This window comes from Amblyomma americanum, chromosome 4 (genome assembly GCF_052857255.1).
Source record: "Amblyomma americanum isolate KBUSLIRL-KWMA chromosome 4, ASM5285725v1, whole genome shotgun sequence".
NCBI classification, from domain to species: Eukaryota; Metazoa; Arthropoda; class Arachnida; order Ixodida; family Ixodidae; genus Amblyomma; species Amblyomma americanum.
Window position 1 is genome coordinate 141,475,456 of NC_135500.1, and position 26,622 is coordinate 141,502,077.

Below are 26,622 nucleotides of genomic sequence, written 5' to 3' on the forward strand. Positions count from 1 at the left end.
CACGTTGCACTATAACCTGGCCTTGCGTTCCCATTATCAAGCCTACAGTGGCTATTTAGCGTAAAACACAAACACTGGATTGTAGTTCCTGCAGACAATATCATTTACACTCCTCTCGCACCTCCTTTTCCTCAGTTGCTTTCTGCAAGTGTTGGGCCATTGTACCTTTCCCCTGAGCTAGCTCTGCTCTTCCACGTCTCCTACCTTCACAATCCAATACCCTCCATTACGATGTCCCTTATAGCTCATGTGCTGCTTTGGGGTGTCATCTCGCATACCGCCACCACTACAAGCTTATTGTCATCTCCTGCAGTCTCCTGCGGTGTAGTCATCAAATCTAGACAAATCGTCATGCGATGAAATGTTTTACTCATTCACTCGGTGGCTGTGGCACGTGAAGACACTAAACCTCCATTCCTGTTGATCGAAAGGCCATTGCGTGATCCGAGAAAGTCTTTCACAGCTCAAGCGAGTTGGGACCGCTGGTACCTACATGATTGCGATTTTGTACCCGTTTTACCTGATATCAGGATATTTTTTTGATTCCTAGTGGCAAAACTGGGCCCCTTAATGGAGCACATGAAGGCATGCATTGTACGATTTTGCCAGTTGGTAAGCAATCAATAAAATGTGAACAAAAAAACAATGTTCTCTCTCAAGCCTTTTATACTGTGCATGCGTACTGTAAGGAACGAAAGGTTGCAGTGAAGACCACAACTAGTAGGCGTGCAAAATTAAGCTCGCAGGCGCAAATATAACGTGCTCGAGAAAGGTAGGGAGCGTTGATTTTTTTTGTGTGTGTTAGTGTGTGTGCGTGGCGCACTAATGTTTGTGTGAAATTTCACGACTTTGTGAACTTTCATGAGTAATCGCGGAGAGGTGGGGGGGGGGGGGGGGGGGGTGTAGCTTAATTGTTGCAAGCTCGGCTTAGCTGGCCACCGTGAAATTAGAATTCAGACGTGCAAGCAAAACCGCCGCTTGACTAGAGTGTTTCTGTTGATTCCGCTGTTCCTCTCGACACCAGAAGTTTGTTTTCCAGTGAATTTTGGGAAGAGGAAAGCCGGCCTCGCCCAGATCTTAATATTTAGCTCGGAATTCGAATGCATTTTCTTTTCAGCGCAAAACAGAACGTCGGAAAGACGCACGACGGAAAAACGCCGAGGTCCTGCCTGACTCTCTTCATACGTCCCGTCTACTTTTGCGCACAAAAAACGCATTCCAATTGCCAACTAGCTCGTTTTTCGACACTCCGAACGTAGGTCAGGAAATAGTAACAAGAGGTGTGTTGCAGAAGCTTGGCGAAAGCAGAAGGCAGAGCAGAGTTGCTGCCTCACACGCAGTACGAAAATTTAAAAGTAAAAACTGCTACTAAGTTTAATGCGGCAAGTTCGTAACGTTTACAAAGCACCACTGCGACGACCGTCACTTTTGGCGCATGTATTTCGTTTATGTCTTTTTCTGTTGTTGACGAGCAAACCAATAATACGGCGCTTCGCCGTATTCGGCACATTCAGTACTATTTCACTCATAAACGCATCAACACTGAAATAAAATATTTTTATTTTACACGTTATTTATTTCTACTGCGATTTTAATTTTTGTTTGCACGTTTCATCAGAGGTTGCGGTTATCGCGTTTGTGGTGTTGCATGCTGGGATCAGATCTTGGCACTTCTCGTGGCATAGTCGCGTAGTAGGCAGCGGTGTTCGGCTCACCGCACTTTTTAACAAAAAAGGTGAGCGGGTTTTACACATTTTATTGTATAATTTTATAGTTAGCGGCTCTTTGTAGTTTCAAACAGATGAAAGAGAATGCACGTGTTGCTCATGTGACTCGTGCAAGAAAAACTTGTAACAAAGGGGCCTGTTTTTAGGCCTATCTGTTGCCGGGTGCTCTCGGTGAAAGAAGCTATTTTTTCTCTTCTAAACGTTGCCACACATGCTTGGGCGGTATCGGGCGCATACTGTGGTCTTTAATTATTACTCGCCTGTTTGCGGACGGCGTTCATCGGCGATTAGCGTAAGCTGGCACATGCCGGCATCAACATGGCGGCACTGGCTCCCGCTTTTACGATGGTCACCGCGATACTTGTTCCAGTATGGCGATCATACTAGTGCGTTTTCCCTTGTTTAGTAAACAGACTACTAACTAGTGACGGGCTATTGCGTTTTAGCGCGGTCAGCCAGCATTTTCGGTCTGCACTCTGCAGTTGCTGCTTTCCTCGATTGAACAGCTTCTATCGTGCTCAGTGAGTCGACTGACATCAGAAGGCTTTAAATGCTTTAAATAGCTCGCATACCCCATGCTTAAATACTACGTTCCTGTTTACAAAACTTGGCCCGTCATAAAACCTTTGTAACCTCTGTGCTATTCTGAACTGTGGAGTGAAAATGCAGCACTAGTAGAGTTATTTAGTGCCGGCTACTCAAGTGTGCTTGTTCTAGCATCGAAGTTCGTTTCGCGTGCGCGCTTTGCGCGACTCGGCGGCTTTGGCGCGATCACGTGCCGCTTTGCGGGCTTGGGACGTAAGCATTGGCTTCGGAAAGCCCGGCGGAATTGTTTCTCGGTTTTTCTGCGTTTTGTGTATTTTCATTCAGGCGCATGGGGTGGCCCGAGCGGTAAGGAAGCAGAAATGTTGTTTTGCGCACATGCTTTCATCCTCTCGTTGCCAATTTGCCGCCCGACGTGCGTTCCGTCCAACCGCCGCGAGCGGCTTGGCGGGCGGCGTCTGTACCTGTGTGTGTGTGCCGCTAACAGTGTGTTTGTGTGGCGGCGCGCGCGCGTGTGGTATTCGCCAGGACAGCTCCAGTGGATGTGCTGTCAGCTTTTGACCCCGGCGTCAGCAGTCCCGCGCAAAAATGTCCTCCTCCCGGGATTCTCCGCAGATGGCACGCTACAGAGACACCTGCCCCATAGACTGCAAGGTGTACGTGGGTGAGTTGGGCAACAGTGGCACCAAGCATGAGTTGGAGGAGGCCTTTGGCTACTATGGGCCCCTGCGCAATGTCTGGGTGGCCCGAAGTCCGCCCGGCTTCGCATTCGTCGAGTTCGAAGATCCCCGCGACGCACGGGACGCTGTGCGCGCACTGGACGGCAAGTGAGTACCGCTGTCGCACGCGTTTCTTGGGTTGCCCGCCTTCTTGAAATCTTGCACGATCAGAAACAGGCTTTCGTTAGTTGGGCATGTATAGCGGAATGAAGCTGCAATCTCGGGGCTGACAGAGAAATGTGCAGAAAAACTTTACGAAGTGTGAAAAACCGTTGAAATTCAGTGGTGCATTGCATGGTAATTTTAGAGATGTGCATTTCAAGCAAGTTGACTTCAACCTGTTGGTGAAACGTGCATTCTGGGATTGAACCAACACGTGAAACGTGCATGGTCTAAATCGCTTGATGCCATGATGGAGCACCACACATGGCATATGTGATGTACATGGTATTAACTGGACGTAACAAATGCACAGATTGTACCTGTGTTTCCGGTTTGAAATTGCATTAGTGCCATAGCCTGCCCAGTTCGCCCTAAGGCCGCCGTGGTGGCTGAGTGGTTATGGCACTCGGCTGCTGGACCGAAAGACGCGGGTTCGATCCCGGCTGCGGCAGTCGAATTTCGATAGAGGCGAAATTCTAGAGGCCCATGTACTGTGAGATGTCAGGGCACGTTAAAGAACTCCATGTGGTCGAAATATCCAGAGACCTTCACTGCGGCATCCCTTATAGCCTGGGTTGCTTTGGGACGTTAAACACCCATAAACCAGTTTTCCGTAAATTGTTGTCTGGTAATGTAGCTTGGCAGTCAGATTGCTGTATTCATTGTGCATGCATGGACTGCACTGCATTTGCTGAATGCACAAGTAGCCCGTCTTCCGCGGCAGTCCCAAACTGCGGCAGATATGTTGCATGTGTGAACGCTTAACTAGATGAAGGGCTAAACAGCAACTCCAGAGGTGTAGTCGGCGTTTGCTTCTGTCCTGCGTGCACTGTGTTGACAAGGCAGTGCAGAGGCATGGCATTGTAACCATGGTGCCTGCTTTCTTCTTCCTTTACAGGATGCTGTGCGGCCGGCGTGTGCGCGTAGAATTGTCCACGGGGAAGTCTCGCAACTCGTACCGTGGCTCCTCACGTCCTTTCCAACCGACCGACCGCTGCTACGATTGCGGGGAAAGGGGCCACTACGCCAGAGACTGCAGAGTCTACTCGCGCAGGAATTCCTCCCGGTAAGCGCCGTCAGTCCCGTGCATGGGCAGTAGCTCGACTTCGTGTGCATTTCTCAGTTAGTTGGCCAGGACAGGATAGTTGCAGCGTTCTTGCCAAGTGAGCATCGATGCTCTCATTTTTTTCACTGCTCATCCTCTTTCTGCCAACTTTCATGCAATGGGGCATCTAATACAGATGTCAGTTTCTTTTTAGGCAAGGGTAGAGTAGCTTAGTGTAGTCTCTGGTTTTGGAATTTATTTTCCTCTCATCTGTCGAGTGGAAGGGGGGAGATGCGTTGCGTGTGAGCGTGTGTGTGTGAGTGCGTGCGGACATGAACCTGTGTGTGGCGAGTAATAGTGGTGCCCCATGTTTTGTAGGCCTGAGCCTCGCCCCCGTTGTCGTAAATGTCTGCGCCCGAGAGGCTTCGGTTGAGTCGGCGGGGTTGGCAGCAGCGCACGGTGCCACAGCGCCACCACTACTGCCCCTACTACTACTACTACTACTACAGCTCCTAGAGAGAAGGGCAGCTACTAGAGATGATCACATGAGCGAGAGAGGCCGCCACTCTGCTGCAAGTGCACGGGGGCGGCGGCGGCGGCGACCGGCACTGCTCTCCCACTGCTGCCGCTTCTAAGAGTCTGCTAGAGTGCTCTTCTTCCACTGCCACTGAGACACGATGGGGGCGAGGCGCTCCGCAGAACACACTACTACTTCCACTGCGCACTTCCGCTACTACTACTACTTCCACTGAGAGGGTGTCGGGAAGAGAGCGAGCGAGAGTTGCCACTAGCGGCAAGAGATTGCGCCTCTGCAAACGTGGGCAGAATGTGCGGCAGCGGCTGCAGCTTCTGGCTGCTTAAAGGTGAGTGGTGGTGTCGTCAAGGTTTGGTGGGCTGCCGCCCTGCTCCCGTTGGAGTCGATGAAAAATTTGGGCCCTTCCCCATTGGTTAGTAGTGGGCGCTCTCTTCGTGAAAGTGGGAACTGCGCGGGAGGCTTGATTTTGCGATGTGGGAGTGGGTATGCATAGAGAAAAGCTCATGTCCTCTGGTTGTCGAGAGGTTTAGGCCGGAAAACTGGTGGGCGTCTGTAGTGGTTGTGGAATGCGGAGGAGTGTGTGCCGTTATGTTGAGATGCAGCACAGCAGCAGTGTTCACTAAGCGATCACTTTGAGCACCTTGTGGCCTGTGGGAAAGGTTGTGGGCGCACATCGGATGGGGAATGGCCTTGATGCGGTGTGCGACGTTGCGAAGCATGGCTCTGCATTCAGTGTTTGCAGTTTGGCCAAGACTACATGCCCGTTGTCAGGCTTGGGGGACGACGGGGGGAATAGGTAGCACTGTGCTGCATGTTGTGTTCGGTGGAGGATATCCCTTGCACATTACATGTCATCGAGTTAAGACATACGCTAGCATTCATAGCCCAGAGAGACTCTGGGGATGGGATTCTAGCAAGTTGTAATCCGTGAGCTCTACTTGCTTGCTGTGCCGTGGAAAAGTGTGATGAGGTTGTAGCAGTTGTGCTTTGGTGAGTGAGGTTTTGGACTGTCTGTTTTCATAGGGCATTCATTTCTATGGGGGGAAAAAAAAGGAACAGTCAAGCGTGGAAATTCTCGAAAAGTTCGGCCTTTGGTGTACTGGAATGATAGTCCACATAAGCTGTTTTTCTGTATCATTCAGATAATGGTGTGGTCATAAATCATCACTAAAGATTCATTCTGCTTAGGTTTTTCACAGTTGATTGATTTCTCTGCACAACTTGATACTATTTTTTTCTTGAGCTTGATTTCTTCACCTCGTTGCTAATGAAGAAAGCTTGGTGGATGACTGCCTGTACTATTTCAAAGCTGCCTTGTTTGGATAGCATACATAGTACCTTTTGCAAACTGACACGTGGTGGTTGTATAGCTTGGCACGATTTCTTCCAAAAAAGGTAGACTGCCAGGCTGCATCCATGAGCTCATAGCAGTACTGCACTTCCTGGTGCACAGGCATTACTGCACATCCTTAGTCTCGTTGCACGTCGTTTTACCATCCACTGTATTGTCTTGTGGTGCTGAGCTTTATGAAGGGGCTAACTGTCTAGGAACTAGTGGGTAGGCTAGTTCTAGACGACATTGTAGGTGCCAGGCTGTAATCGGGCGAAGCATGTCACTATCTGTAGTGGACATCTGCTCAGATATCAAAACCTCTTACAGGCGTAGCAGTTGAAACATTCGATTTCTTGTTGCTGGCCATGTGTGGTGTCAGTTGACAATCCATCTCATCCTGCTGCACTGAGGAATGGTGTGGGTGGGCAGGAGAGTGTTGAAGACAGGCTGGGAGCTGGCTCTCAATGGCCAAGTTGTGCTTTGGAGAGGCCCGTGATGCCCTAGTTCATCGGCTTCAGTGACAGGTCTGGATCCCTGGGCCGTCGTTCGCGCAGTCGTAGCCGATCAAGATCCCGGAGCCGGTCGTTCAGCCCCCGCCGTGGAGGTGGACGGTCCCGGTCCCTGAGCCGGTCACCACGGAGGTCCCCGCCTGCCGGATCTCGGAGCCGCTCACGCAGCCGGTGAGTGGCGCGCAACCCCTCCCCACGGCCACAGCAGGTAACTGCACTCGACGACGCTGTGTCTGCCTGATTTCCTGCCGTTTTGGGCTGCCTCACAGCTGCATGCTCTGCACACTGCCGCTGCTAGTGCTGCACGGGAACGTTATCAATATTGATGAGCATGCTTGAAAAGTGCAGAGGACAGTTAAGGTGCTCCTTATTTTTGTCTGCAGCATTTATTTGGGTCTCTCTCTCATTGACATTAGGTGACAAAAATTGCGACTGAGTATTCTTCAAAACGCAGGTTTAGTTTCTCTTTTATAATTGCTGTCTATCCTGCCTGGTGCATGTGCATTTTGCCTCCATCGAGTTGCAAAAAATTTTTTGTGGTTTAGCACTGGTAAGCACGAAATACTGTGTAAACGCAGGTTTTTATACGTGGACAACACTGCCACATACGGTACCTGAAAGTGCAGTTGAGGTGTCCTGAACTGACCCAGAGAGCCAGTTAGGCGCCCTTCCGTTCCTCAAAATCAACAGTCTACAATGTTAACGCCAATTGCAATGAACTCCGGCGGCCTGTTGCTCCAGTGTTGCGTTTCTGCCAAAACGCTGTCAACACAAATGCAAGCAGTGCACATCTGTCACTATCGTTGCATAGCTCAAAGTGAGATTGAGGTGTCCACTGACCCATGGAGCCAGTTATACGCGTTTCCTTTCCTTTTGTGACATCTGTGCACAGATCGAAGTTGATGAAAACGACGACGTGCAGTGCAGAGTGTGAAATTGACTGTGGTGATAGCTTTGTGCTCTTCTGCAGTGGCGTTAGCGCTGCCACGAGGTTTGAAATCCAGTTGCAGCAGTGTTTACCATATTTTGTGCTTTCTGCTGCACCAGACCACAAACATGTACTCGGGCGTGCGCAAGGCAGGCTCAGGAAGATCTACGCGGCCGCGTCTCTACGTGCAGTTGCGTAAGGTGCTAGTGGTGAGGGCACGAATTGTGCCGTTTATCCGGCTCGCTCGCACTGGCGGTCACTTTGCTCGAATCCGATACTACCAAACCATTTGCTGTTCGGTTTGCCAGTAGTTAGCCAAGCTGCACACGTGGGTACCGTTTTATCGCCCGTTATCTCCTTTGCGTTCCACCGCTGGTTTCGAGACTGCATCATTGTGCGTTAATTGCTTTGAGCTGTGAGCGCTCCATCATGCCATTCCGCAGGGAACTAAATAACACGGGGCAGGGTGAGAGGCTGTGAGTCTTAAAGGTGCACTAAAGAGGAATCTGAACTCGTCTTTTTACCGCGGGAACTCTATCTACACGTTCCAAGCATTGTCCTAATTAAATGAGATTTAACGTCCCGGCTCCCGCCTTTTTTTTTGAACCCAACTTGGTTGGTAGGTAGGCGGAGTCAACCAATGCGTGGAGTGCCTTTCAGCCAGTCCAGTGGCAGCTTCACTTTCGCTTTTATTTTGTTTTTAGGTTTCTGTGAATAAACAGTTTCAGTCACAGGCAATATAGCTGCAAATTAGGACCACGGAAATAAAAATACACGGGGACTCTGATTTACGTATCACTCCGCCGATGGCAGAGCGGCAAACCGCCACGGGACTGGCTGCGCATTGGTGGACTCCTACTACCTAGTGCCTTGAGTTTAAAAAAAGGCTGGAGCCAGGACGTTTAATCCGATTTAATCAGGGCAATCGGCCACACGGGAAAATAATTCGGAGTTTCTAAGAATGCCCGGAACGTGTAGGTAGAGTTCTCAAGGTAAAAACACGAGTTCAGATTCCTCTTTAGTGCACCTTTAAGTAAACTTTTTAATGTTATTATTTGTCCAGCGAAGGGTGCAAAATAGAGGGTCTGCATATAGGCGGTAATATGCAGTATATATATATTGCATGTCATGCCCTTTGTAGAGTTTTTTAGGATGTGTTCAGAAAATTTTCGCATAATTTGAGACTCGCTTTTTGAAGGCTTAATTTAAAGAAAAAAGTGTACAAACTACGCAAGTAAATAGGGCACATACAGTAAAAGCTCGTTAATTCGAACTGACGCCTGGGTCCCGGCACAGTCCTTTGTATTTCAATGGGGGAAAACTCCCGATAATTCGAACAAGTCAGCATCTGCTACGGTTAATTTGAACTTGGAGCCACTGGCTGACACCGCTCCTCGTAGATAGAAGTTGACCCATAGTGAGTAAAACACGCTCCAGATTTGCCATAAATGTAAAACAGTGGAGAAGAAAAAAAAGCCGGGTGCACGCGGCTCACGGAGCCCACGTTCCGGTGCATGCTGTAGCAGGTTTTTGCTGCCGGAGCACTCGCCCGCGCCGCTGATGCTTAGGCACGAGCCATTCCAGGTTTTCGTTGTTCCGAGGTTTCTGGGTCGCGATCACGTGGTGTAAACGTAGTATGGCGGTTTGGGCGATGATGGCTTTTGTTGGTGCCGCGAGCGCGAGCTACGTGGACAGCAGCATGGAGACGTTGGAGTCCTTGAGTGACGCCGATATAATTGAAGCTGCATGCTCCCAGCAGACGTTGCAGGGCTCACATGCAGTGAGGACAGCCGACGGTGATAAGTCCGACGGTGGCGACGAGACTATGCCACCACCAAGTGCACATAAAGTAGTGTCGGCGCTCGATGTTGCAGCACGCCACTTCTCTGTCAGTGAGAACTCTCACGTTGCACAGAAGCTTTGGGCAAGCTGCAGATGATGCAGATGGTGAGGGGCCGGCGGAGGAGCGTCGACATTTCAGTGTGCAAAAAGTGACGAGAGTAGAGGGAAAGGTGCGAAGACGCACAAATTCAAATTTTGACTCTGGATAGCTCAGCTTCCACAAAACGCATATAAAGAATTCTTGCTGGTGAATATTTGTGAAGCGGCATTCGTTAGCATCCTAGGCACATAGCACCTTTGTTGCGACCCTCTTTGACCGCCCCTTTAAAAACCATTTGCACCCTATAAAAGCGAGCTTATGGAATGAGTGTTGTCCTATGGACACCCTTTAAAAGCAAGCTTATGGGATGAGTGTTGTCCTATGGAGAGAAGCCACTCGATTTCAAAAAGTAGCAGTGAGGCAGGCTCGATAAGAGCTACAGTGGTTTATGGGCACATGTGCCGATTCCATAGTAGTAATATATTAGAAAATTGTTTACCAAGTGCGTATTCAGTGTGATTCTGAGTTAATTCAATATTATCAAATCGTCGAGACAGCCGAAGGTTGGACCGTAGTATTGGTCAACCCCCCAACTAACCAATTCTGAAAATGAAAAAAGTCTTTTTCAATGGAAAAAGTACCGAAAGTCACCCTTACTTTGAAACAAATGCGGCACAACAGGTTGCATAATGGTGACAGCATTTATTTTCGTTTAAATGGTGATCATATGCACACCCGGACAATTTTTTAACAGTATCACACGCTCATCGACCCGTGTGTCAGCACCTTATCATCACGGCGCGGCGAAAACAAAAGAGGTATGCGCATGTGTACACATGAGTGTACTCTCGCTTCTTTCGCCGCTCCGTGCCATGATCTCTGCCGCTTTCACACGAATGCATTCCGTAGTCACAGGCAGCGATCTTGCACGCAGCTCCCGGACGAACCCCGCAACCTTTCCTTCCATTTCTGGATACGCTGCGGCCCATGGAATGATGTTTTCCTCTGTTTGCTGCAAGTTGTAATACGCAGCTTCTGGCTCCACCAGTACCGAATGCTCTTTTCAGATATACTCCAGCGCTGTGCCGCCAGGTTGCCGTGAGCTTCCGCGTACCCAGTCGCGTTTTTCTTGAAGGCGACGGTGAATTGCCGTCAGGTTCCACTCAATTTGAAACAAAATGTGAAAAAGCAGCCTTTAAACAAAATAGCTTTGCAACAACGGAAACGCAAAATGGAGCTACCACGCCGCGCTGCTGCTGATGGTGATGGAGCCTGTTGACTTCCGCCGTCCGTTGTTGCAAGACTTTCGTACTTTTGCTGCCAACGGCCGGTATATAAGGCAGAGGTATACTTTTCGACATCGTTTTTTGAAAAACAGTTCGACCTATATTCCGGTTTTTACGGTAAATGTAGGTGAAATTGGCTGGAAAACATTTTCATGGCTATCTCCCATTGTGAAAATGGAGAAACATTTTGCAGTCAATGCGGCCGGGGCAACAGCCCTGAGCATCTTTGCCATGGCTCCTCGCACAACGCCCCTGCATGTGGGAGGGGAGGCTTTCGAGGCGCCCGCCTCTTCCTGCATGTCCTCCGCTCTCTCAGTTGGTGTGGCAGTCACTGCCGTAAGAAAGGGATAGGAGTTGGACTTTTCGGTATTCGGTTTTTGAAAATTTGGCTGACTTTTTTTCGATAGTCATTACCTGAAGAATGCGTTTCATTTTTTTTTTCCCCTGCTGGCTATTAATTGTACATATGAACTACTGCTTGTTTTTTTCGGGGATTTACTAAAATGATGGAATTAGAATGGCTGAACGAAAGCTTAGGTGGATGTTGATTTTTAAAAGATGGATTGCTGTGTTGGACCTCCCTTGGTGGTCTCGCTAGCTTTAGCAAGAGGGCGGGGCATCACGTGGTCTGCGTGTTGATGACAGCAGGGGAACTGCCACTTAAACATTGCTGTAGTCGCAACATGACACTTTTTTGCAACACCCGTGCTTGGTTTCTAGTGTCCTTGCCGGTGATGACGGTGAACAATGCTATGCTAGCAGACAACATATAGCGACAAGGTAGAGCCTCACAGCCAGCAGAGGCATGCAAAGAGTGGTACCTCAAAATGCACAACTGCGTAACCTAATAAAATAGTACGTCTCACCACGCCCTTGGCTACATTTCGTCAATCTTCTCTGACAGAGTGCAACTCCTACATTTTAGCCAGCCAGCTGCGAAGCGTAGAATGCTGACTTTTTTTAGTTAAAACTGAATTTTGAAGATGGAGTTTGGCGTACTTTTATTGTGATTTTTTTTTCTCCTGATTTAAATCGAAAGCTTCAGCCCCTAGAAACGGACTCTGTCCTAACAATGTTAGGCCAGAATTTTTTCAGTCCCTGTCCCTGGTGCGTGTCAGCTGGCGCTGCTGGAATCTTGTGAACATACGATTAGTGGCAAGGGGGCATGCACTGCTTGTTTTGTGTCTTCTACATTACTTTTGAACATGAATTGTTGTAGTGCCACTAGGTGTGATGCTACAAAAGAGACAGCTGCGGAAACTATTGTGTTTACCATGCAGGGGAGCTGATGACGCTGGAGCAGTGCGTTGAGTAAACACAACGAGCAATGCGGTTCAGCTTAATTTAAGGGGGACAGTGGTCTTTGGTTCCCAAAAGTTGCGGAAAGTTTTCCGGAAATAGCATTTCTGAAATCTGCAGCCCATTTTCTGCCTATTTGCTGCACCTCTTCCCGTATTTGGGAGGAAAATTTCCAAATACCTTCACTACGGCATCCCTCATAGCCTTAGTCGCTTTGTGGCGTTAAACACCAATCAGCCAGCCAACCAGACTCTGGATAGATAAGTTTCACGAACTGGGACTAGTGCCCAAGTTTTGTGGAGGGAACATCCAAGAACTGTACGAATTCGAAACCACGCAAGCACAGTGTGCCAACTCAAGGAAAATATCAACCCCGTCATTTAAGAGGCGCTCCTTTTTCTGTTCAGTTTTGAATTTTGTTGTGGAATTGGTTGTGGTGTAATCAGTTTTTGGTCCCTTTAAAAAACACTAGTAATGAAAACTGCAACTAAAGCATGCCCCTGGATATAGCAGCCGGTTTGTAATGCTTCTGTTTGCTGCATTTTTTACGTTCCGAATCTCAATAACTATGTGAAGGTGTTTGCAAGTCAGTGTTGCCAATTAACCAGTTGATGTCAGCTTTCTAAATGCTGCTTGCATTTTATTTGCAATGCAGTGTCACATGACAGGTGTGTTGCATGATGAACGATGTGCCATCTTCACATTTTCTTGCACCAGGTCCCCCATTGGCAAGAGGGGCCGCAGTGGATCAAAGTCACCCAGCCGCAGGGACTCTCGCAACGGAAACCTTGATTAAAGCATTGCACCCTTGCTTGCCGAATGCAATTGCCAGCAGAGCAAGCCTTCATCAGACCATCACCCAGAAAACTTGCATAAGCATCTTTCCTGAAGCCACCATTTTGTTGCAGTAATTTCATGTTACCTTCCTCCCCCTCTTCAGTTTGGCTAACCATGTAGTCTGTGTCGATTGTTTGCTCCTTGGAAGATGTGCTGTCCTTTTAATAGTGCTAGGCAATTTAATTTGTACAAAAGGGCAGGAGGGGCACACTTGTCTTTTACGTCAAGGACATTCCAAGTGCAAACCCTGGCGCCGAGCTGCCCACAGATTTCTTGCTGCGGAACATTCAATACCGTCATACGTTTCCCTGTGTGTCCAAAATAAAATGTGCTGTCATCATTCTTCGTAGTGTTATTACTGTGGGCTTGGGGTCTTCGTGCTACCCTGGCTGCATCGTTTGGCATCAAAAATGAATTTTGTTACTTGAGGTATACAGGGCTAGAGCGTCAGTCCGAGGAAAAAGTTAAAAATGATGAAAGGGTGCTCTGCACACTTGAATGGTTAAGGTGAGTATGCCGTCGGAATAGTATCATGCGGGTGATCTTGTGCCGTGGTTCTGTCTGTGTAAGTACTGTAAAATACAAGCTTGTGCCTTCTAAATTCGTTATGCTAGGACATGTGTTGCTGAAACAATTGTCCCATATTGAGTATTATGGTTGGACAGCTTTCGAAAAGCGTTTCCGTACGGTACACTCGGACTTGCGCATGCTAAATCCAAAGCGCAAACGACTCTCTAATGGTGACTTCCAATCGCAGAGTTGGAGCACTTCAGGAGCAACGATTTCTGCTCTCTTCGGAGCAACTATTCCAAACGCAGATCTGAGGCACGGATCGAGTCTTCCAATCGTAGACAGGGAGCGGTTGCCGAGCCGAGATTGCTCCGCCGAAATCGGCGGATCCGACCGGAAGTTTGACGTTCTTCAGCGGCGCCCTACATGCTCTGGCCAGAGCAAGTGTATTCCAATCGCAATTTCAGGTCGCGCGCTCTGCGCCGGATTCAGGCGCTCTGTCACAGAGCGTGCAGACCGCTCCGGGCTTGCGATTGGAATTACTATTAGATCGGCGTTAGCGGACCGATCCGCATCAGGCGCTCGGTGGACAATACAGGTTCAGCCACGTTGGATGGATGGATGGATACGGCTGAACCCTTTACATCGGGCGGTGGCTCAAGCCACCTAGCCATGTCTTGTGAAATTTTACTCCTGTCTTGCTTTTAGCCACCAATCAGATAACCTTCGCTTGGTTACTTCTAACCTCTTAAAATCCACTTTCCCTTCACTATCCCTAAACCCCAATGCCTTGGGTAAGTCAGCCCCGCTGCCTTCCACTGTAGGGTGAAGCCCTTTACAGAAAAGTATCAAGTGTTCAGCCGTTTCCTCCTCCTCTCCGCACGCAATGCACAAAGTGTCTATCACCTGGTACCTGACTCTATACGTCTTAGTCCGCAAAACTCCAGTCCTGGCCTCAAACAGCAAAGAACTTCCCCTACAATTATCATAGATATTTTCTTTGACAATTTCCTGTTTAAAGGTCCGGTATGTTTCCAGTGCCGATTTCGTCAGCATCCCTGTTTTCCACAACTCTCTCTCAGTTTCTTTAACCTTTTTCTTAACCGATAAATGCTGATTTGCCCCCTTACTGCTGTCCAGATATTTGCTTGTCAATTTTCTAGTTCGCTTTCTCCATTTCGTGTCAACATTCTTTATATACAGGTATCTGAAAACTTTCCTAGCCCACCGCTTTTCCTCCATCCTTCTCAATCGTTCCTCAAATGCTATCTTACTGCTAGCCTCTCTGCTCTCGAAAGACGCCCATCCCATATCCCCCTGTACCCCCTGATTTGGTGTATTGCCATGTGCTCCCAAAGCTAACCTCCCTACTCCCCGTTGCCTAATTTCCAGCCTTGCTTGAACACCTGGCCTCATACACAGGACCGCATTCCCGAAGGTCAGGCTAGGGACCATCACCCCTTTCCAGATCCCTCTTACCACCTCATACCTATTGTAATTCCACAGTGCCCTATTTTTCATGACAGCTGCATTCCTACTAGCTTTATTCATTACATATTTTTCATGCTCTGTCAGATACTCAACACTGTTATTTATCCACACCCCAAGATACTTGTACTCATTCACTACTTTTAGCACGAACTCCTGTATTCTATGCTCGCCGCCCTCTTCATTAAATATCATGACTGCAGATTTTTCCTTACTATACTTGAAGCCTAATCTATCTCCCTCTGTACTGCATATGTCTAACAACTTCTGCAGGTCTTCATTGTTGTCAGCCATTATCACTATATCGTCCGCGTATATTAGTCCCGGTAATGTCTGTTTAATCAATTCCCCTTGCTTGAAAAAAGATAGGTTGAAGCCTAGTCCACTCCCCTCTAGCTTGGCTTCCAAACCTTGCAGGTACAACATGAACAACAAAGGGGACAGAGGACATCCTTGTCTAAGCCCCCGCTGTATCTCTACAGGCCCTGATACATTTTTTTCCCATTTTATGAGCACTCTGTTACCTCTATATATATCTTTTAAAAGATTAATTACTCCATTTTCCACATCCAATGTTCCCAATATGTCCCACAAATGCTCCTGAGTAACGTTGTCATAGGCTCCCCTAATATCCAGAAATGCTAGCAATAAGGGCCTATGTTCCTTTTCTGCAATTTCTATACACTGTGTCAATGAAAATAGATTGTCCTCCAACCTCCTTTGTTTCCGGAACCCATTCTGTAGTTCCCCTAACACCCCCTCGTTCTCCACCCAAGCCTGCAGTCTATCCTTTATAATTTGCATCACCACCCTGTAAACCACAGATGTCACTGTTATGGGGCGATAGTTACTTACGTCTGCTTTGTCCCCCTTTCCCTTATATATCATGTTCATTCTACTTAATCGCCATTCATCGGGGACTTTCTCATCCACTATCATTTTGTTCACTACCTGTATTAATGTTTGCTTGGATTTTGGTCCTAACTTCTTTATCAACATAATCGGGATACCATCTGGTCCTGTTGATGTGCCACTAGGAACCTTCTTCTCTGCCCTTTCCCACTCTCCTTGCTCAAGTGAAGCTATTTCTGTAACCGGTCTATCCTCCTTCGATAAACTATGTACCACGTGCTTTGCTGAAAATTTTTCCGTCATCCTTGTTCCTATGTGTTTTATTGCTTCATCCCCTTCTAGTCGAATACCCTCATCTGTAACAATAAACCTTTGTTCTAGCCTAGTTTTATTACTCATTGCATTTAGATGTTTCCAGAATTTTTGGGCTGCTTTTCTATCCTTTTTATTTACTTTTGACATCCATTGGGCACCCTTTCTTCTAATTTTCTCATTAATCAAATAGGATGCGTCCCTTCTACACTTTATGAAGGTATCCCATTTTCTGTCTACTTCGGGTTTTGGTTCCCCCCTCTTCTTGGAATATCTGTGTTCTCTGGATGCTTCCTTGCGCTTTTCTATTGCCCTCTTGACCTCCTCATCCCACCAACTCTTGGGTTTGCATCTTTTCCCTTTTAGCTTTACTCGCACCTTAGCTAGCTCTAGCTCCAGTAATCGAGTTAATTTGGTATAAGTCCATTCTGTTTCACTATCCTCAAAAATTACTTTCTCGATTCTTTTGGCTGCTACTTCCAATTGCTTTTCTGAGTAAAAATTTCCCCCTGATTGTCCGTCTTGCTTCAGTCCTACATTGCTTTTTCCTCTGAAGCTCAACTTGATACGCTTGTGGTCACTACCTAGACTTCTGGAACCATCTTCATCTATGTTCATTACCACTAATCTATTATACATCCTCTGTGACATTAGTGCATAATCTATCGTCGAGTGCAGATTCCCTGCCTCCCATGTTATGAGCCCTTCACACTTCTCGGTGCTGTTGCATACAACTAAATCATGCCTGTCACACATGTCCTGCAGCATGCTTCCTGTCGAATCCGTGTACCCATCCAGGTCTTCTATGTGTGCATTCATGTCACCTAATATAATTATCTCGCCCTGTCCTCCTAGCTCATCAATGTCGCTTGCAATACATTCTAACATTTTCCTGTTTTCCTTTTTGGCATTGACCCCTGTCCACAGGTATACAAAGCCAAGGAGTGTTAGCTTGCCTGCCACTGTTCCTTTTAGCCATAAATGTTCCCTGCATCCCAATCTAACCCTTTGAAAATTCATACTTTTATGAATGAATGCCCCAATTCCACCTCCCTGGGCAAGTATTTAGCGCCACCACACGTCAGAAAAAAAAAGTCAGCCAGAGCTTTACCAAATTAGGCAATCCATTATCAAATGGTGGAAAAGCCAATAGACAGTTTAAGTATTGCGTACGCAATAAAATAGCTTATGTAAAATGCGCAAAACGCTAAAGGAAGCTTAGCGTTTATTTCGTGGTTTCGCTGTTGCATTTGTGGACTCGTGCGTACTTACTATCTACTGGGTCGTATGGTCCGGAATCCATTCACATTAGTGCTAAAATCGTTGTACTACTGCTACTCAACAAATATTTAACAAAAATATCTGTGAAATTGCATTGGAAAAGGGGGGAAAAATGACAAAAGCCGAAATTGCAGTGAAACTGCTAGTATTTCACTAGTGCATATGGTAAATGTTTTGATACGTTCTTCCCCATTCCGCTCAAGGAGAGGCAAAAACAGCGGCGGAGGAGTAATAATGAAATTCGATAACATACATATACATAAAAATATTAGAGCAAAATAATCCAGCGTGGCGTTTTATTGTTTTTTGAGAACTTAAAAGCAGCGCTACCTACATATATTTAAGGTTGATTGTGGGTAGTAGCAGTCCAGAGATTTGCAGAGGGCTTCTTCATCCGGGTGATTGGAGCGTTGGTTGCGTCGTTCTGCTGTTCTGGGTTTGCAGGACTAGTCCGGAAGTGAACAAAGCCCGAAGAAAGCTCTGAACGCCGCAGTTTTGCGAGATGTGAGTACGTTTTCGCTCAGTTACACCTTGTAACAAGCGTGTGGCAGTTTACTTCCGTTTTGGTGGGACATAATTGTTATTTGCATACGTTAGTGTTCTAAGCCTAGTTGGAGCTACGCCTCGCCTGGGCTGTTTATCTTTGTTGCCTTAATTTGTGTGGTGTGCTTTGTACGATTATTTTTCTAACGTATATTTCCAACGAACCTCTAGAACAGCACGGTGCAAGAAGACGGCCAGGCGTTTCGCTTGTGAGTGGAATGTAGGTAACAACTACGGTGGTGGTCGCGACGGTCGGAGCGGCGGTTTTATGCTCTAGCTGATATCACGCCTGTGTACGACATGTGTGCTGCGTGCACAACAGTTGTGCAGGTGGCTCCGGTGCGATCTGCGTCGCTGTAGCGTTGAAGGTCGGTCATTGCCGAGCAGCGCGAATGTAGCGCGCGCCGGTTTCCGTAATTCTGAGGAATAAAAACTATAAATTTCAAAGGGTGGTATTTAAGCGCTAAAAGCATCACTTGTAGTTTAATATTTCGTGGTTTCGCTGTTGCATTTGTGAAGACTCGTGCGTAATATCTACTTCTTGTCAGCTTTGTCTTATCGTGCCGCGTACTGCTTGAAAGCTGGGTCGTATGGTCCGGAATCCCTTCACATTAGTGCTAAAATCGTTGTACTACTGCTACTTTGCTTGGGCTTCGCCTCTGCAAACTTCGTGCGATGCTTGCGCACGTTCAAGAATCCCTAGGTGGTCAAAGTTGACTCGGGGCTCTCCACGACTGTATCCCTCATAGTCCATGTGTCGCTTCGGGGGCTTTAAATACCCCAATTTACGTTTTATAATTTTCTTTCGTTTGCAGGATAATCGTTAGCTCCGGCATTTGAGTAATCCGTATGCTGCATGTGTTATGAGCACTATCGCGCTCAGTACGTGCTGCAACACAGGACCTGTGGCTGGAGGTCGGGTCGTGAAGCATTGCCAGCCCGTGACTGCTGTAAATTTGATTACTTAACCGTTGATTTAAAGATAACAGGTGCTTTGTATAAGGGCGCATTATTTTGCAAAACAGAATCCTCAGCAGGTTCACTCATGATGGGTTCCAAATCATAGTACTTTGCGGGTATGATAGTAGTTCATGTAGCCGCCTTGTAACCTGCTGTAGAATCGGTGCAAATTGCCTTTAGAGCTCGCAGATAAATTGTGCTTTCCGCATCTGTTTTAGCGATCGAAGTGTGATGGAAACTTTGACAAAATATTACAGGTGTTACTGATGCAGTTCCTTATTACTTGACAAGCTGTGTTGCTTTGAGCCACTGCTCGAAATGCACCTGATGAAGCAGTTGCAGAAGCAAGTTTTTCCTTATGCACGTTTGTGGCTTCTACAATTAAAACTTGTTCTGCATTTCTGCACCTACAGGGAGTGGAGCCTTGACTGCAAGGTGTATGTTGGGAACCTGGGGAGCGGGGCAGCCAAGCACGAGATCGAGGCGGCCTTCACGAAGTTTGGCCCCTTGCGCAATGTCTGGGTGGCCCGCAACCCACCAGGCTTTGCTTTTGTAGAGTTTGAAGACTCTCGCGATGCTGAGGATGCCTGCCGTGCTTTGGATGGCAGGTGAGCACGATGAAGTGTGTGGTCCTGTCCCACTGGTTACCTACCTGTTGATGACCTGTGGCGCATGAGTAGACAATCTCCTCAAAAACATTACTTCGCTTAATTGGCCCATATTGTAACTTTGATCCTTCAAGGGAATACGATTACTCTCTGGTTGGTTGAAGCATTAGAAGCGGTTTGTGGTTGCTGCTTTCGAGCATAGCGGCTATGCGACGCCCAAGTTGTGTTCCCTTGACGCCGCAACCAATTATTCAAGAACTGGCGCGCTTTCGAGATGGTCACGAAAATTGATCGTGCCACGTTTCGGAAGTGGTATGCACCTTGCGATCTTGACGGTTGATCTGAAGATTTATTACAGCTTAGTGCCACACCTGCTTCTCCGCTTAGCCTTATTGTGACCACTTTTTTAAGAAATTTACAATGCGATGCGATCCCTGTGTGCTTTAGCACTTCGCAAATTGTATAGAAATTGCACCTATTGGCTTTGCAATCCTTTTAGTGATGAGTGAGGCCTAATGTCTTTCTTTCCTTTCGGGTATTGCAGCCGTCTCTGTGGAACAAGGGTGAGGGTGGAAATGTCTCACGGCCGCTCGCGCCGTGGTGGGGCTAGCAGGCGCCCGCCTGCGCCGCCACCTCGGTAAGCTTTGGTCCTTGCTAGTAGCATTCTTGTCACGTTGAATTGCAATGTTTTGCAGTGCAGACTAGGTGGAGGCTCTGGTTCTTGTGGCTCTTCAACAGGAAACAGTCCCTGTGCATATGTTGCATGTGGAGGCTGGTTGGTACCTGTGGGCGGTACCTTATTGGTTAAATTGAGCAACTGGCTTTTATTGCCTGAAAGCCACTACAGTGAAATATCGCTACAATGAATTGTGCGGAATCTTCGTTATTTTTGAAATATAAGAATATTGACTCTCAAGTTTAAGCTAGTAATTGCAGTGCACTATGAAAATTACGCACCTTCAGAAAGGGCACATGCCAGGTTTCGATGTCAACTTTCTTATGCACATCGTTGGGAACATTTACAACATCCGGTAAATGTGTGAAGCTTGCTGATAGAGGCTAGGTCTCTGGGGGGGGTTCTCGCCCACTTCGTTCCGTAACTATCTTGCATTTGTACCCTAGCAGACTTCGGTACAAAATGGCATTTTCAAAAGGCCTGCTTTTCTCCAGCAGTTACAGATGGTGGATGTCTTCATGTTCCATCATGCCAAAGTTGACCCGTAGCTTGGCTAATGTAGGTTGGGGTCAGAAGCTAGAGACTAAGGGTAATCTGCAATCAGTGCAAAGGGCACTTCTGAAAATATGCTTTAAAACTGTTTATGAACCATTGATCCTGGGGTTGGAGCAGTGAATTGTTGTTGGGTGGCAGGAATTCCCGGCACGCGTTGACTGTGTGCTCAGCAGTTGTCCACGACCAAGAGTGTTGCGACCACGTCACATCTGGTTGTCGAGCTTGATGGACCACTCTGAAAACAACTCTTCGTCCATGCCCACTTGGTTGTCCTCTACTCGCATGGTAGCGAGAGGATGCTCTTCATGGGGCAATGATTTGCGTATGTTCCGACAGCTAGAAGATTTTTGTCCCCTAGTGCATAGGTACAAAAGAGAACACATACTTAAAGATGTGGTTTTTCTTCCACTCCTGCTCTTCTATCCTTTGAAGTTTGTTGTTGTATTAGGCAGATGCTGATTAAAGCATGCCATTTTGTTGGCGAAGTGTCCTTCTTGAAGAATGACTCTGCTGTCTGAAACCGATCATTGCACCAGGAGAGTTTGTGCTTTCGTTGTCCACACTGCTTCGTTGGCAATTACTTGCCAGGTAATTCGGTTCCTGTGTAGGAAACAAAACAGCCAGCTGACACTTGTTTCAAAATCCTGTGATCTCAGAGGCAGTAGGGAATTTTCAGGCCTTTTCTTGTAGCGTAGGGCAGGTACCAAGTTTATGAGCGCTGGACTCGTTATCACTTTAGGGCTTCTTCATCCACATCATGATGATTACAATCGTTTGCTTGTAAGGACAAGATGTGACTTGCTTATTTAGCTTTATTATCTTTTCCTGATCTTTTGAAATGGTCATGATGGTTGGCAGTACAGTGCCGTGCTCCTTGCACATGTTGCTCTGCTTTTACTGGTTGTCCAGTTCTTGAATGTTTACCGTCTCCCTCTGAAATGGGCAGTTGCTTTCTCTTGAATCAGGTACCAGCACTTTGTCTCAGTACGCAATTCAACTCAGTGTTGCATGAAGCTCGCCGGCATGGCTGAACACACGCGATGGCAGAACTAATTGAAAAACCAAGCTACACCCGCAAGTGAGGAAAAATGTGGCAGAAGCGCCTCCTGATAGTCCTGTATCCACTTTCTTGTGCGAGACAGATGATGGTAACTAGCAGCAGTCTGGATGTCTTAAATAATAGGGGCTTTTTGTCACGGACTTTTGGGCCTCTTACTTCAAGTTAAGTTCGTAATAATGAGGTGGCTTTATTATAGGTGAGCAGATAAGTTATGCATGCTTTTTTGAAATATTCGGTATCTTGAAATTCATAGCAATGAAATATTTTTAGAAAATATTGACATTCTGGCAGGGATTTATGAAAAGTTAGTAAATCCGAAATATTCATTAATGTGAGGTTTGTGGTAATGAGATTTCACTGTAGTGCTAAATGAACTGGCATCTTAGTCATTGCTAAGCCCATTTTGTATGACAGTAAGTTCATTTCAGACTGCTGCATATACTTTTTGTGTTACATGGTTGAGCTGAGCTTGTTTAGCGCTTACTTCCTTTCTTTGCTGTGAAATGGGCTTTGAAAATTGCCGGTTCAATTTGGCTTGACTCTAGATATGCATCTGATTTTAAATTTTGTGTCGCTCTTGCATCTGGAGTGCACAAATTGTAACTTAAGACTTGGCTGAACAAGGACAGCTGCATTATCAGATTTGCAGTCTTAATTTGCTCCTAAAGAAACGTCTGAGCTCAATCGTTTTGTTAAAGACGCATGCCAAATCTGTGTCGCTCCTTTTTTTTTCTTTTGCTTTTCTAGCTACGGAGGGTATGGAGCTAGGCGGTCCAGGTAGGTTTTTTTCTGGGCTGATTGTGTGCCTGGTTGGTCCATTGGTCCCTGTGCTTTTTTGTCACTGCTTAGACCCTAGTGACATGCTTTAGTGTGCTGTGGTTTCTTCACCTCTTTGCTGGTCTTGTTTTGTACCTGCAGGTGTTGTGTTCAAAACGTTGGTGGTGGGAGGACAGTCCTTAGATTGCTTATATTCATGCTGCGATGAAAAGAGTGGCTGTTAACTTGTTTGCTCTCTGGCAAATAAGTGGAAAGGCCGTGCCCAAGCCCAGGCAGCCTGTGACTTTTTTGTGACAGTAGGCTGTTGCTTTGTCATATAGTGTTAGTGTTGCAAGTCTTGTGTTGCCTGTATCATTTTTTGAAGGAATTGTGACTGCAGCTCATACTGCTGCTGTTGTACTAATTTAGGTAGTTGGCACAGCATCGTCAAGAATAGTCAATGTGGCAGTAATTTGTAAGCCTTTGTTACCTATTATATTCTGCATAGCATTTTGTGATGTGTATCTAAGGTTGTCACACTAAATGCACTGATGCCGAGACAAATAGTTTATTTTGTAGTTTGCACTGCTTTAAGTGGGATCAGTGCAGTGTGGCCTAGACAGCCAGAACGTACTAGCTTTTGTTGCCATTTTTTGTCAATTGCTCAGCATTTTGTAACGTTCATGGCAGCTTGTCATATTTAATGCCCGACACGTTCTCTTTGTAACCTGTACTGCTTCATTAAGGTTAGGGTTTAGGAATAGCATTAATGTGTAAAGCCTTTGTTGCCAATTTTTTTATACTCCATGCAATATTTTGTGATGTATATTTAAACATGCCACACTTGATGCCTGGGTTTGGCGTTTGGGCCATTGCTGTGCAGGTTCCTGTAATGATTCTCGTGACGGGGCACCTTACAGGGCATGCGACATCATCTCTAACTCTGCCCCCCGAGGGACTAAAGTGACCCAACCCACCACCACCACCACCACCTTTCTCCTCCGTCAACTACAACCACCGCCACACTTCTATCTCGCTGCGCGGGAAGGGTTTGCCGCCAACGCGGCTGGCTGAGCCACCAACCCCCTCACCCCTTGAGAGAGAGAAAACGTCGGGACGCCCCCGTGCGAGCAAATCAAGGCAGCAATGCCAGCGCCAACAGCTTCCCCAACCAACACACTTCCGCTGGGAGATGGCAGCGCATTCAGCGGCAGATGCCTTCTTCCCTTCTCGTGCCCCCCTTCGCTCGCCACCGCTCGCCTAGCTGGCCGGTCGGCGCTCAACGCTCTTCTTTGCCACTGGCACAGGTTACCCGTTTGATGTCATTTTCGCGTCACTGACAGTTAGGGGGGAGAGGCAGGCCTTTTTGCTGGGCACCTTCTGTGCCCCTCTGTGTTCTGTGCAAATCTATCTGACCAGCGAGAGGAGTGATATAGGCAGAGGGCCTGCAGTTTTTGTTTTAAGCAGTTTCAAGTTTGCTGCCTTGCACAGGTGATTTTTTTAGCTCTTCATAAAACTAGAAAGCAATTTCTGTGTTTGAGTTAACGCTCATGTAAGTGGCACGTAAGGATTCGTGCAGGCAGGAAGGTAACTCATGGGTACAAAACAGGATTAGCTCGCGCTGGTCGAGGGAGGAGCTATTGCCTGATGGAGAGGCTGTTATTGATTGGTGCTGTGATGGCAGAAGTAATTGAATAAATCATTCATTTGGTAAAAAGATACCGTTTGGCAGATGCATGGGCTTGGAATGCTTGAAAGAACAGCAGGTACAGTTGTGGTGGGCAGACGCTTAGGTCTAGCTGTAGTCTTCCCTTGGGGCAGTGATTTAACCCCTTGAACTGCCATTGCAGGTCTCGTTCTCCAAGAAGACGCTACTCCCGAAGCCGCAGCCGTAGCCGCTCCCGCAGCTTGCGCAGGTCTACTGGAAGCCGCTCCCTCTCTCGGGAGAGGCGTTGACAGGTAGGCAGCTTGAGTTTATTGCATTCCAGGGCACTGCAGATACCTTCTCATCGACTTGCCAACAAAGACCTGCGTCCTTCGCCGAATACTGTTGACGCCTCTCGGCTTAAAAGCATTGTCAGCGAGCCTTCGCATCGCATGCATCTGCTTCGCTTTGCGAGTCAACAGTGATCTATAGTGCAAGGGTGGCGTCCCAACTATGCAGGGCCGAGGACTGGCCTCTCTGCTGTGCTGCTGGCATCCTGTGAAGGATTGTGGGAAGACAGAAGAATGGGCTTGCCGTTTCCACCATCTTGCTTGTGTGATTCCATTACTTTTTGTTTGTCATGTTAAGTTTGTTTCCAGCAAAAAAAAAAAAATTTAGGAGAGATGAAAATTTGAGCCACTATGTGTTGTGTAGTGTCCATCATGAATTGGCAATCGTCCCATTAAAAGACTTTCCAACTCAATCTTGTGTTGCTTGTTTATGCTTGCTGCATGACAGGGCCACTCATTTTGGCTCATGGGCGATATGTTGTTACTGCTATTGGGAGTTTCTTTCTGTAGTCTCTTGCACGCCACGTGGTACAGTCCGGGGAGTCCGCTTGTCCTATTAAGTGCAAGTATTCGCGCGTGAAGGCGACATTTAAACGTAATCTATGGATTGCGCATGCAATAGGGCCCCTCTCGGAGGATTTGATCTTCGACGCTTGGCCATATAGTTTGAAAACTGTACAGGCAACGCGAGTGCTCACTCTTTTTAAGCGACACGGACCTTGCCACGCATTTGTGATGTTAGAAAGTGTGCATTTTTTCTATTTTTTCATCTGCTTCCTCTCATCGTCATCACACCCCATCGTGACCCTCTTTTTTTCTCTTCCCGTTCCGTTCCTCAGTGCAGTAGTAGGCCACATATCTTTCAGGCCAACATCTGCCTTTCCAGTCAATAAACCCTCTCAGTAAGGAAGGCCTTGCTGGGCATCTCGCGAGCTTGCACATTTATTAGTCTGAGTTGAGCCTTAGGCGAAAGCCTTTAATGGCTCATCGTCGTCCGTCCGCGAAATCCGTCTCATTATGAAGTCGTCAATTTCTTTAACCCATATACTCTTGGCAATTAGTAAAAAATTAATAGCAAAATTGAATATAAACTAAAAAATACGAACCGACAGGAAGAAAATTCAATGCCTACGGTCGCTGTGGAAAAAACCTGCGTTCTAGAAAATTCCTGCACATAAGCAAGACTGAAGTGCCCTCAGCATTTTTTTACCATTTCCTGCTGCATTTGCGGTTGCTTGGCTATGATAGGCATCCATCATCTGAATTCGGTGTTGGGAAGAGGTGGGCGGGTCGCGGCCGTGCAGTGCGGAGAAAGCATTTGTTTATCCAGATTAATTCATGGTTTTGCTTTGCTGTGTCATCAGCATGCCTGGCGATGGTATTGGACTGTTGAAAATTTAAGGCTAAGCTGCTATTTTTTCGCGCTGCAGATGGAAGTTGATAACTGGATGTGCAATATGCACAGCCCGCGAAAGAGTCTCAGGTTTAACACAAGCTGATCTGTTCGCGCTACCGCGAGTTTGAATCCCAGTCGCAGCAATATTTATTTAGGTAAGGCTTCAGCGATGGCACGGCTTTTTGTGGCTTTGGTTGTGAAGTAGAGCTTTCACTCTGAAACTGCAGAGCAGTGGATGGAAATTTCATTGGTGTAGCAGCGGCTATCAATGTTGAGATGCTCTGGTGCAGACATGAATGGCTGCGGAATGCAGGGCGTTGAACCGGTAACCGGCCCTTAGTTTTGCCCGGGACCAAGGCTCACTGTTTTTATAGCGCCAGCTCTTGGTACAAAGGCTACCGGGTAAAGGTTATCATAGTCTGGTAGTGTTCGTTCTGCACATGTGAAAATGAACGGCACGTAAACGCTACAGCTGCGATGTATAGACTTCGAAGGGAAGGGATATATTTGCACGGCAAAGAAGCAACTAAAATCATAAAACCAGGGTGTCTAACGACCTAGGGCGATACAATCTCCAACCTCTCGCAAAAAGATCCTTTAGCCCCGCTGCTGTTGGCCGATATGTCTGCCAGTCCGTGCCGGCCAATAGGAGCGGGGCTTTGTGATCGTTTTGCGACTTCTAAAAATTTGATCGTTCCGTTTTTCGGACCCTGGAAAACCTCAAATTGGGGAAACTTTGCGCAGCTGGAAAAATCATGGAGTTATAAGGTAAGGGATACCTTAAAAGAATTGTTGCAGTGGGGGAAAATTGGTCTGCAGTGAATT

At 47.1% G+C, this 26,622-nt stretch overlaps 2 protein-coding genes across 11 annotated transcripts; both read left to right on the plus strand.

The window, feature by feature from the left end:
* The first annotated feature begins 1,600 nt into the window (after positions 1-1,600).
* LOC144128447 (serine/arginine-rich splicing factor 7-like) lies at positions 1,601-13,145 on the plus strand. 7 transcript variants are annotated; one of them, XM_077661860.1, is made up of 5 exons: positions 1,601-1,735; positions 2,799-3,097; positions 4,050-4,217; positions 6,583-6,781; positions 12,686-13,145. In XM_077661860.1, the coding sequence occupies exons 2-4, from the start codon at positions 2,859-2,861 to the stop codon at positions 6,746-6,748; spliced, it is 573 nt and encodes a 190-aa protein (XP_077517986.1). In that variant the 5' UTR covers positions 1,601-1,735; positions 2,799-2,858; the 3' UTR covers positions 6,749-6,781; positions 12,686-13,145. The 7 variants fall into 7 exon arrangements, with proteins under 7 accessions (XP_077517986.1, XP_077517981.1, XP_077517987.1 ...); XM_077661855.1 differs by having other exon boundaries at positions 6,583-6,744; XM_077661861.1 differs by having other exon boundaries at positions 6,619-6,781.
* Positions 13,146-17,606: 4,461 nt separating this feature from the next.
* Positions 17,607-24,814, plus strand: LOC144128450 (RNA-binding protein 1-like). Of its 4 annotated transcripts, XM_077661864.1 has the most exons (6): positions 17,607-17,752; positions 19,165-19,359; positions 19,904-19,996; positions 22,398-22,427; positions 24,257-24,365; positions 24,571-24,814. In XM_077661864.1, coding segments are annotated over exons 1-5 (426 nt in total). In that variant the 5' UTR covers positions 17,607-17,750; the 3' UTR covers positions 24,363-24,365; positions 24,571-24,814. The 4 variants fall into 4 exon arrangements, with proteins under 4 accessions (XP_077517990.1, XP_077517991.1, XP_077517989.1 ...); XM_077661865.1 differs by lacking the exon at positions 22,398-22,427; XM_077661863.1 differs by lacking the exons at positions 22,398-22,427; positions 24,257-24,365; positions 24,571-24,814 and adding an exon at positions 23,327-23,713.
* Positions 24,815-26,622: the final 1,808 nt, after the last annotated feature.